The sequence below is a fragment of the Spinacia oleracea genome, chromosome 3 (assembly GCF_020520425.1).
Source record: "Spinacia oleracea cultivar Varoflay chromosome 3, BTI_SOV_V1, whole genome shotgun sequence".
Classification (NCBI taxonomy): domain Eukaryota; kingdom Viridiplantae; phylum Streptophyta; class Magnoliopsida; order Caryophyllales; family Amaranthaceae; genus Spinacia; species Spinacia oleracea.
The window spans coordinates 3,101,830-3,114,799 of record NC_079489.1 but is presented as its reverse complement, the minus strand read 5'-3'; the positions used below and the strand labels follow the sequence as shown (position 1 = coordinate 3,114,799).

The following is a 12,970-nucleotide window of genomic DNA, read 5'->3' as shown; positions in this document are numbered from 1 at the left end:
ATGTTTGTTTTCATTTGAGAAAAAGTTACATAATTCCCGTTGAAAAAAAAACTATCTTGAAATGAAAATGTGTATAATCATAAAATTCTTCATTGTATTTATTTTATGCTATATTTTAAGATCACAATCTCTTTTTATTTTCCACCTTGCAATGCAAAAATCATTTTTAAAAGTCTCTACATTTTGTTTATACTATACATCATCAAAAGGTTTTCCACACCTATGTGTACAATAAATTTATTATACATCAGAATAACTTTTACCCAAAATTTTTATTAACTTTTAACATATTTTGATTAACTTTTATATAATGAAAAAATTGATGGATCAACAAGTTAAATTGTTACCTTTATACATTATTAATGATTTTGAAAAAAGTATGTTTTTATCACTAAAATATAGATACTTTTTAAGCATTTTAAATTAACTCTATTTATCATACTTTATCGTGCAGTGCCTTATCATATATTTTTTTCCCAAAAAAATGTGGCATGAGACCACCCTACGACCCACGATTACATGCTCGTGATGTACCGTATTTTTTCTTCTATGTTGTGCCGTCCTGGGATCGACCCGCCTCAATGCTATCTTCATGACTTTATAACTCCATACCAAAATCATCAAATTTGACATGAAGTATTAAATTATGTTCCATGCCAAAATCATCAAAGTTGACATGAAGTATTAGATTTTTTTTTTTTTTTTTGATGTTATGGTAATAAGGTAAATTGGTAATAGTACACCACGTGACACTCTCCACTCCACAACTCCACACTCTCTAACTACCTAACGGTAGTACAGCAGTTTCATCAGGCGCTCATTTTGCTCAAACTTCTTATTTATTCATTCAAACTCACAACCCCTCTTTTCACTCTCTAAAACCACCACTCCATTTCCAGATTCCACAATTCTCCATCCTCAATTCTCTTTCTAGAGAGAGAAAGAGGGAGCGGCGACACCGTTGTTGCACGGCGTCGATAAATCGGAGGAAACGCAGGCACCGTTGTTGCACGGCGTCGCTAAATCGGAGAAAATAGAGGCACCGTTGTTGCACGGCGTCGCTAAATCGGAGGAAATGGAGGCTTCATTGTTGCACGGCGTCGATAAATCGGAGGAAATGGAGGCACCGTTGTTAATGTTGCACGGCGACGATAAATCGGAGAAACCTGACGCCGCCGGATCCGACACCGGAGATGACGGTGATTATCCGGTGGTGACGAACTTTAAGGAAGCGAAATCGGTGTTATGGTTAGAGACGGCGAAGCTATGGAAAGTTGGTTGTCCGATAGTGTTCAACATAGTTTGTCAGTTTAGTACCGGTGCTCTTACCAATATGTTTGTTGGTCATCTTGGTGATCTTGAACTTTCTGCTGTTTCAATTTCTCTCTCCGTCATCGGCACCTTCTCCTTCGGTTTACTGGTCTTTCCTCTCTCTATATCTATCTTTCTCTCTCATCTCTGTTTATCTGGTTTTGGTTATGGCGTATTATTTGCATGAATTTGTGTGATTAGTTCTTATGATATTGGATTTTAAATTGATTTCTTAGATAACTGTTGGTGTGACATTGTGACATTATTTGTGACGTGAGTGATTTTGGAAGTAAGGTGAAAATTTTATGTCCGGAAAATGTTCACTATGAAAATAAGATGTAAGTGGATAAATGGAGAATATACAATTGTAGTAAAAGATAACGAGAGTGTTAAATTACTCAAAGGAAAAAAAACAAAAATTAAATGATACTCCATAAACTATTACTAGTGTGGTCGTTTGGGTAAGAAGGAATTTATAAATTAAGGAAATTTTTTACATCGTCGAATCGTCGATTTTAGAAAGTGCACCAATTAATTCTATACCTTGGAAGGATAAGTTTATTCGGTTTAGCAAGCATATCAACTTTTATATTTTCCTTACCCATTTAAGATTGGATATACTTATGTTTTAATTAATGTTTTAGAGACCTTAAAATTCAACTAGAGCAAACAATTAAGGCTCGGTTGGTTACATGAGTTATAGATGATTTTTTGACATGACATGGGCATGACATTTCGACAACAAGTGAACTTTTATTTTATTGATTGAGACCTTAGGTCGGAAAACGACCGTTGCCCCCATTTTCCCGGCGTTGACTAATCCACGTGCCAGTCAATACCGGAAAAATATGATCGGCATATGACCGAATCACTCTCGATACGTCAATAAAATAACAGTTCATTAACGTCCCAATCTGCCACTCATATAAGATCTTTTCTCACAAACTCGACCGGTTCTTTCTAACTCAATTTTTTTTGTGTTCAACATTGTAGCTTGGTATGGGAAGCGCACTCGAGACCTTATGCGGCCAAGCCTTCGGTGCAGGACAAGTAACCATGCTAGGATCATACCTACAACGCTCATGGATCATCCTATTCCTCAGCTGTTTCGTACAACTCCCCATCTACATCTTCGCCGGACCACTCCTAAAACTCATCGGACAAAACCACGACATAGCAACCCTCGCCGGAAAATTCACCATCCTCACAATTCCCCAACTATTCTCACTAGCCTTAAACTTCCCTACCCAGAAATTTCTACAGTCTCAAAGCAAGGTCAATGTAATGGCTTGGATCGGGTTTTTCGCTTTGGTTGAACATGTTATGCTTCTATGGCTTTTTATGAATGTGCTTGGTTGGGGTTTGAGTGGGGCTGCGGCGGCGTATAATTTCACGAGTTGGATGGTTGCGATAGCACAGGTGGTTTATGTTTTTGGGTGGTGTAAGGATTCTTGGTCGGGGTTTTCGTGGGCGGCGTTTAAGGAGATATGGGCGTTTGTTCGGCTTTCGGTTGCTTCTGCTATTATGATTTGTCTTGAGATTTGGTATATGATGAGTATTTCGCTTCTTGCTGGGCATCTTCCGAATGCTGTGGTTGCTGTTGGGTCTCTTTCTATCTGGTATGTTGCTGAACTTTTTGTTTATTATCTATCTGAATGAATCCTATTGTTCTAATCACCCCCGTGGATAAAGATGGTTGTAGATCGGGCCGGGCACGAAAAAAGCACGGCCCGACCCACAACTTCGTGCTTGTGTCGGGATCCGGGCCACAATTTTTGGAAAAAAACACAAGCTAAATTTAATAAAATGAAGTTTAAACACGACGGACCGTGGGCCTGGGCCATGTTTGGTAATTTTCGGCCCGGCTCGGGCAAGAAAAAACATGGCCCGACCCACAACTTCGTGCTTGTGTCGGGCTTGGGCCACAATTTTTGGAAAAAACACAAGTCACAGCACAACTCGACCCAGTACAACAAAACATACTAAATTTAATAAAATGAAGCTTAGATACGATGGACTTGGGCCTGGGCCTTGTTTTGAAATTTTCGGCCCGACTCGGGCAAGAAAAAAACATGGCCCTTCACATTTTTTTTTGGAAAAAGCATAACAAGGCACGACACAACTCGACAAAACACGGTAAATTGAATAAAAGTAGGCTTAGACACGACGACTCGACCCGCCCCGACTCGACAACCAATGGGCCCGAGCCCTATTTTGAAACTTTCGACCCAGACAGGTACAAAGCGGGTTTGGTATGGACGGGCCCATTCTGGTCCATGGACCGTGAGTTCGGCCAAAAGCCCGGCCCACTTTGGCCCACAACCATCTTTACTAGTATTCAATTTTTTGTTGATTCAAACCGAATAATAATAATAATAAAAAAAAGAAGTAACTTTCTTAACTCGTAGATGCAGACTTCACGATTAATTCAAAGAATCAGAGAGTAAACGGAAGATAAACGATAAACTTTAAGAATTTATCATTTCTGTACTAAAAAGTCCGATGTCGTTAATGCAATCCTCTTATTTCTGTTTTTCAGCACGAATATAAATGGAATTGAAGCTATGATATTCATCGGAGTAAATGCTGCTGTAAGGTAAATACTGCAATTCTCTTATCCCTGTCAACATTCTTTACTTTGTTAAGAGACTGACAAATAGCATTCCTTATCAAATCTACTGTAATTGTAATGTTTTTAATCCATTCTGAAGTGATTTTTACGCTCTTAATCATCCCAGTATTCGTGTATCAAATGAGCTAGGATCGAAGCATCCAAGGGCAGCCAAATACAGTGTTTACGTTGCAGTTTTCCAGTCTTTCGTTCTGGGGATTTTGTGCATGGTCCTTATCCTTTTTGCTAGAGACCATTTTGCTGTTATTTACACTGACAGTAAGGTGTTGCAACAAGCAGTCTCTAAATTAGCTTGGCTTCTTGGTATAACAATGGTTCTTAACAGTGTTCAGCCCGTCGTTTCAGGTACTTAACTTACATACTACAGTACGTACTACTTCCGTTTCAAAATGATCTTTGCACTTTACGTTGTAGTCCATTTAATAATGATATTTACATTTTACTTTGTACTATTTTTATACATGAGAATTTACTTTGTTACCCATATTAGTTATTATAACCCCCCACAACATTTAATAACCATCCACTCAATTTCCCTTACTTTATTACGGAGTAGTTTGTTTTTTTATTCTAACCTGTTTACACAACTTTTACTCTATTCATATTTTATTATATTTACCTATTTTTTTACACATTTTTTTAAACATTTGTGCAAATAGTAAATGCAAAGATCATTTTGGAATGGATCTAGTATAATGATTCATTAAATATCATGTGAAAAGATGGTTGTGGATCGGGCCGAAAACCGACACAAAAAAGCCCAGCCTAACACGAACACAAAGTTGTGGGCTATGGGCTGGGCCCGGGTTGCATTTTTTATTTTTGAAAAAGCAAATTTAGCAAAATTAGGCTCAGGCATGACGACCTTTGGGACCTGTTTTAAACTTTCCAGCCTGGTCTGACACAACCCGACACGATGCAGAGTGGGTCTGGCATGGGTCCGCTTAGGCCCATGGACTCTATATAAAGCCCGGCCCGACCGACAACCATCTTTATATGCGATGGGCTCTTGGAAACTTTTTTTGTAAATATTTTTTATATCTTGTTGACTCTTTGCCATGCCAATCTGTTCCTTGATTTGACTATGCAGGAGTGGCTATTGGAGGGGGATGGCAAGGCATTGTGGCGAAACTAAACCTGCTTTGCTATTATGGTTTTGGGTTACCTCTTGGCTATTATCTCGGATATGTAGCAGATTTTGGAGTGACGGTATAATAAATTTCCTTTTTCCAATTGCATTCATGAACATTTTTCTTACCCCTCTAACATTCACAATTAGTTTCTAATATATGTTCCATTGATGATGATGATGATAGGGCATTTGGGGGGGCATGATAGCTGGTACTGCCTTGCAGACATTTATTCTACTCGTCATTCTTTTCCGAACAAACTGGAATTCAGAGGTAAGTTCGTCATTTGACTGTATTCTGTCTAGGTTCAGTGGCGAATCCAAAAAGTGTAGATAGTGAAGTCACTACTTATAAATTAAAAAAATAAAACTAATTAGGTAATTTTTTTTGTCAACTGGGGTCACGTGACCCACCTAAACCCCCTGTATCCGCCAATGTTAACTACGTCTCTAAAAGGCCGGCTTTTGTCAAAATTAGAAGATATATGTTCTTTACATATAGATCCATTGGTGACTGTTATTTGTAACTATTGCAAGTATGCAACCAGATATCAGTTTTCCATTTGAAATGAAGGGAAACCATTTTTCCATTTTTCTTCCTTACCTGCATCTTCATTCTTAATTCCCATCAATCTTCACCTATCTTCTCCGATTTTCCTTTTTCTATTATTTTTCTTGTAAGGAGCCAAACAAAAGAAAACAAGTTTTGAATTGTGTTTTTCCTTGTTATCTTGAAAATGTTTTACGGTAAACCAAACGAAGCCTTAAATTGACTGCCTGAATCTGAAACTTGTAGCAGAGTTTTTGTGTCAACTTTCATAGGCTTGAAATTGAATGCATGATTTTGTCTCAAGCTCTTGACCTTATTATTTCCACATGCAACACAAACTTACTTCATGACTAAGCTTGTTTTGGCTGTGCAAGTCTAGGGCATTCTTTATTATGTTCTTATTATTTGGCGGCTTGGCCTGAGTCCAGCTATGAGGGTATGAAACACAAACATACCATGAAACTTCCCGCATATCTATCTTAATAATATTTTAAAACATGAAGATTTGCGTGCCACTTGTCACCAATTTAAAATCTCTTTTTATTTTTTTATATTTTAATTTATTTTGTACAACTCTCCCTAAATACTTAATAGAAAAACTTTATCATTAGATTTATGAAGAATGTATATGCAGGTGGAGAAAACAAGTAGCCGCATGGACAAGTGGGGTGGCCAGAAGACCAAGACAGATGACATTGAGGCTCGGGACATCAGGACATATCACATTGAGGGCCATGAGGCCCAGGACGTCAAGACGGATAACATTGAGGGCCATGAGGCCCAAAACATCAAGACCGATAACATTTGAGGGCCAGGAGGCCCGGGATATCAAGACGGATAACATTGAGAAACGACGTATGAGTGACTTGGATTGACTAATTAATGTTCTTGATCGATGTCACATTAGGCTCTCTAATCACTTGATGTTGACTTAGCGGAGTATTAGATCCTTCTTTCACTAGAAAATTCTTGCGGAAACTGCGTGTTTAAGTAAAGAGGACTGCAAGTCATTATGCTGATGAGAATAATTTTGTTTCCCATAGTGTGGAATCCCCGAATCTCTACTCTATTCCCCCGAGCTTTATTGCTTACCCATCCAGAGCACGTGTTGTGATTGAGGGTTAATTTCTCATTAAACAAAAAAAAAAAGGCATTGCTTGTCTAGAAGCCCTAGCAAGATGGTCTCATCAAACATGTATTCCTAAACATTTTGCAGAAGATATGAAATTTGTTTTATTCTCTTCTAAGGCATTATACATTTTTTTTTTTTGACAAAGAGTTCATTCAACCAAAAAAAAAATACAATCTAAACTAGGAAACTAAGAAAAGCGAATACAACAAGCCAGATACTAAACTATTACATGGGCCTTGACTAAAAACATACAAACAAAGACAACCAATGAACACGGAGATGGAAATGCCTTGCATTGAGGCAGTAGCTCGAAGCCTGGAAATGACGATGGTGGAACTATGACACCGGTATAGGGACCTTTAAATTGCAGAAACCTTGAAGCACTTTGTGATGGAGGCCGATGAGAAGTGAAGAAAACCTCTGACGAAGAATACACCCTGAATGAACACTCAGACATGACACCCGACCACTCCCAGGAATTGAGATACATACCAACCTAGCTAGGAGTCATGGAACGATACTGGAAGAGCCACTTTCCTTGGCTTATTCATGTTTAACAATTTGTGTATGCTTCTTTAAGACAATGTTTTTGTTAAACATCCCTGAATTTCTTTTGAAATAGTTTTTGAAAAATGGAGATTATGCATTATGTGAAAAGTTGGAAGAAGCTTTTATACATTCATGAGAAATAGTAGTACATTGCTCCTTTTATTACAGGAATCCTTATGGGGCTATGGATGGATATTCTGAATGATTCTAAAGGATACGTTGATATGTTGTATATATTAATACGCCAAATATATTGATATATTGTAAATTTAGCAAGATATAGATAGGTTGTATAACTAGCCAGATACTAATTATTGTTTCTGTGTCTTGCTTTCAATTCCTCTCTCCATAAAAGGTCTTTGTTTCCCGAGACACTCGACCTCTAAACACAAATAGACAATGGTTATGTACGTTTAAGCACACTATATGTGGCATTGATAGCACAATAGTTTCTCCTCCCACTACCATGGATATCGCTAACGTGTTCTCCCTCTGATAGATCTTGAAATAGCCATTCCCATACAACAAAAGCTGTAGCTGATCATATTAGATGATTGAAACAAATGCATTACAGATTTTAATTACAAAACCCTAAAAGATAACCGATAACGTTGATATGTTGAAGTTAATCAAACTAGGTTTAACCTTTCCGATTAAGACGGTAACTTGTCGACTTGAACACAGATAAGTTATGTATTTGGCAGTTTAATTTTAGGGAGTTAGATGTTAGAGAAGATGTTTATGCTAGTGATTCCATTGAGCTTTTGAAACAGTGTGGAATTGATTTTAAGAAGAATAGTGAGATGGTATCGACTCAGCTCGATTTGTTGAGTTTCTTATGTCACCTGGGATCGTGTTGAATGATTGTATCGAGTGGGTTACGTTTCACAGTGGGTATGATTTCGGGTACTCGCTAAAGTTGTTGACTTACAGGAATTTACTTGAAACACAAGCCGGGTTTTTCAACTTGATCAATATCTATTTCCCAATGGTGTATGATATTAAGCACTTGATGAAGAGAGAGGATGAGAAAGTATTAAAAAAAAGGATAAAAATTGAATCAGACCTATTCTCCTACTTGCAGAGAAAGGATGGAGCTTTCGTCGCTTCTGACTCACAACTAGACGGAACCCAAAAAAAATACAACTTAAAAATGAGAAATCATCTAAGAATGGTTTTATTTCTTCCAAATGAAATTACATTTTTGTTCCCTTATATACATGCCATTTCCAACTTTTCTCCAACTATCTAATAATCAATTTCCAATTTCTATTGTATTAGATTTGTTAATTAATAAATTGCAACACTACATTAACTCATCACCCAGTGAATTTCATGAAAGGGGGTTCTATTTCTGTTTGAGATTTTGATTTTGTGTGAGCATCTTAATTTTTTTTTTCTAGTAATATCTTATTATATTTTATTTATCTGAGACAAAGATTGAATGATTTTATTATTAAATCATGTCAAGTTCCAGCAAAGTTTGAATACTTTGAAAAATGAGTACGTACAAATACATTACTCCTGATTTCCATCTACCTATAATATGGCCTACTGTATTTCCCGCTCTTCTAAAATGAGAACTCATAAATAAACTAAACAAATTACTTAATCTATTAATGCCATCATAAATTAAGAAGATTGGTGCAACTCCTTCGAATTTCTGGTAATATCTGATTGTTAACATGGGAAGATTTGATAGGAAATTACAAATGAACAAACTTGCATATTTATACTTGTTGGTGTGGTTTTGCCATACACCAGATAATTCTTGAACTTCATTATTTTTTTACATTATTGAACTTTCTAGATTTGTTTTTTATTCTTCCGTCTCAAATATTAGAACATGCGTGTATCTAAATCTTTCTACAAATTCTAGATCTTTCAAAGTATTGTTCTCATTTTTCTAAGTTATTCCAACATTTTTGCTATTATATTGGATCGAAAATGATAAAGGTCACCGCACCATACGACCTTTAAGCCGTGTCGCAATGATGACATGACATGCTTATGTGTCATGATTTAAATTGGTATTTAACTTATATAATCTATTATACAAGTTATAAAAAAGGTATGAAAATCTTAAAATTCTAATTTGTTTCCTTCTTTATATCGATAATCTTATTTACATATTTTGAATTGGTAGTAAAAATATTCTGATGACGCATTTTATCAAAAAAAAAAAATAAAAAAAATATTCTGATGACGCATAGCCTACGTGACGCCTAAATGTGCCAATTAAACTGCGACACGTAAGATTGCGACAACTAAAAGTTGTCGCAACTTGTGACCTTTATCATCAGCCTTATGTAGCTATTTCAGGTTATAACTAATTCCGCCCATGCAATACTCATTGCTAAAAAGGTAACACTTTAAAATGATACCGAGTTGTTATTTTCGATGTCTTAATAACTCAACAGTTTTAATTTTATTAAAACTCCACATGCATTTATGTAATTTGATCGAACGAGTAACAACCACATCTATACCTAGTATTTAAAAAGGAAAACAACAATTTATTAGATGACATGTGTCAACACATTTGATTAGATGACACATGTCATCCATTCTTTCCTCCATCAATTTGGTTTTATTTTATTTTTTCTTTGTTGTTTGATATGTTATACAACTCCAATCGATTCTTTCACTCCATCTTTCTCATACAACATCAATTCACCAATCTATTCATTCAACATTGTCCACTCCATCTTTCCGATTAACACTCAATATTAATACACTATTTAATTTATGTATTAATTCAACTTTTAAAATTTACCTCTATTTAATCATATATTCTATCTAAAATCACAAGCTCAACAAAATTTGAACTTAAAAAGATAAACTAAATAAAAAGTAACCACTACACAATCGCCCGTTCTTTGAACGGGCTCAAAAGCTAGTTATATTGTATTACTCCCTCCGTCCCGGAATACTAACATCACTTTCCTTATACAAGCGTCCCGGATTACTTGCACCGTTTCTATAAATAGTAAAATTTTATTAATATTATATCAACTACCCCTTCACATGTCACTTTGTGGTCACATGCACCCTCCCCTACCCCCTTACCCCATTTAAAAAGTTGACACATAACCTTATTTATATTTTTTAAAAAAATACCTCACTATCAACTAATTAAATAATAAGTCAATTACTTTGTATTAAACTCTATGCCGGTCAAACCGGTTCAAGTAATCCGAGACGGAGGGAGTATGCGTTTTTGACGTTATAACCTAATTCAGCCCCTACAGCTCATTGCAAAAAAGATAATACTTTAAAATGAAACTTGAGTGGTATATTTGATGTCTTAGTAACTCAATCCTTTTAATTTTATTAAAATAAAACACATGGATTTATTTATTTATTCAAATTTATTACGTAATCTGATCGAACACTTAACACCCCTATTATATGTCCTACCTCTGTTTCAAAAATATCTTTACAAATACTATTTGCACGGACTCAAATGCAATGTTTTAACTACTAATATACTCCCTCCGTCCCGGAATACTTGCAACGGTTTGACTTTTTGCACTATTCACATAATTCACTTTGACCCTATTTTATTTATAGTATATGAAAATAAGTGTTAGCTATAATATATAGTTGTCTTCATCTTAATATATATTTTCAAAATATTAATATTTTGTAAGTTTTTATAATATATAATTGAAGATATTGATAGTCAAAGTTGTGCATTGGCAAGCGTGTCCAGTCAAACCGTTGCGAGTATTCCGGGACGGAGGGAGTATCTAATTTTGTATGTGAAAAAATTATAAAAATTTGATATTCTGAAAATATATCCCGAGACCAATATAACAAGATCTTACATGTAACGTTTTGATGTATATAATGGTGAGAATTTACGGTCAAAGTTTTTATACTTTGGACACATTTTCCAAAGCGTAAAAAACTTTCTGAAACAGAGGTAGTATTATATATATACACGTAGTTAATATACGTTATAACCTAATTCTGACCCTACGGCTCAGTGCTAAAAAGGGTAACACTTTAAAATGAAATTTAGGTAGTATTTTAGATGCCTTAGTAACTCAACGTTTTTAAATTTGTTAAAAAAAAAAAGCACATGCATTTATTTATTCAAAATTAGGATGTAATCCTATCGAACACGTAACAACCATATTTGTATTCCCAAATTCTTATATGAGACTGTCCTTACCATCAACTGATGGTGAGATCAGTTCACACTTGCGAATTTAGGTATGTTACTTCTATAGTTTAGACATGTTACTTTTTTTTTTATATATAATTTTAGAGGAGGTACTTTTTTTAGTTTAGGTATGTTACTTCTATAGTTTATACATGTTACTTTTTTTATACGGAGTAGTTTTAGGGGAGATACCTTCTTAGTTTAGGTATGTTACTTCTATAGTTTAGACATGTTACTTTTTTTTATATAATTTTAGACGAAGTACTTTTTTTAGTTTAGCTATGTTACTTCTATAGTTTATACATGTTACTTTTTTATACGGAGTAGTTTTAGAGGAAATACCTTCTTAGTTTAGGTATGTTACTTCTATAGTTTAGACATGTTACTTTTTTTTTTTTTAATAATTTTAGAGGAGTTATTTTTTTTAGTTTAGGTATGTTATTTCTATAGTTTAGACATGTTACTTTTTTTTTATATATAATTTTAGATGAGGTACTTTTTTAGTTTAGGTATGTTACTTCTATAGTTTAGACATGTTACTTTTTTTTAATTATACGGAATAGTTTTAGGGGAGGTATATTTTTAGTTTAGGGGAGGTACATTTTTAGTTTAGGTATGTTTTTTTTTTTTATATATATATAATTTTAGAGGAGGTACTCTTTTAGTTTAGGTATGTTACTTCTATAGTTTAGATCTGTTACTTTTTTTTTATAGTTTTAGGGGAGGTACACTATTGGTTTCGCGCTCGTCACACCATCAAGTTGATGGTGTGACTGGTCTCACAGGAGACGCGCTGATTTGTATTATGTATGTAGATCATTCACGTTATAACCTAATTCCGCCCCTACAACTCATTGCTAAAAAGATAACACGGTTAAATAATACTTAGGTAAGATTTTCGATGTCTTGACTAATAACTCAACCCTTTTAACTTCATTAAAAAAACCCATGCATTTACCAACATAGAGTTGGCTCAAGTGGTAAACAGCTTGATGCCACTTAAGGGAGGTCTCGGGTCCGAGCCTCGCCGTATGCAGAAACTCTTGTTGTGAGACTCACCCACCATAAGCAAGGTGTGCGACACGGGTCGAATTTTCTGTTACTTTTAATTTTTTCGAATACACGTCCAAACTATGAAAATTTAGGATCCATAAGCTTTTTTTGGTGTGTAAATTCTTTCATATACTACAATAATATAATACACTATTTTTTATTAACCAAATTGTGATGAACAATTTAAAAAACTAATTTGATATTTTAACCGTCTATCTAATTAATGGAAACAATATTAATAATACAAGTAGATAAAATTGATCAATTTATCAATAAGTCAGTACGGCCAAGTGGTCTAAGGCGCCAGACTCAAATTCATCTACATTCAAATCCCACTTCTGACATTTTTTTCCATTTTTTCACTCGGCAGAATTGTGTGTTATTGGTACTTTTTCATACAATTCTTATTCCAAACAATTATTAGTTATAATTTTTTCAGGTTT

General features: G+C 35.0%; 1 protein-coding gene across 1 annotated transcript; it reads left to right on the top strand.

The window, feature by feature from the left end:
- The first annotated feature begins 656 nt into the window (after window positions 1-656).
- Window positions 657-6,869, top strand: LOC110784133 (protein DETOXIFICATION 35). Its single transcript, XM_021988551.2, has 7 exons — window positions 657-1,420; window positions 2,305-2,930; window positions 3,851-3,907; window positions 4,050-4,288; window positions 5,034-5,152; window positions 5,260-5,346; window positions 6,257-6,869. Exons 1-7 carry the CDS (start codon window positions 1,076-1,078, stop codon window positions 6,428-6,430), a joined length of 1,647 nt encoding a protein of 548 aa, XP_021844243.1. The 5' UTR covers window positions 657-1,075; the 3' UTR covers window positions 6,431-6,869.
- The last annotated feature ends 6,101 nt before the right edge of the window (window positions 6,870-12,970 follow it).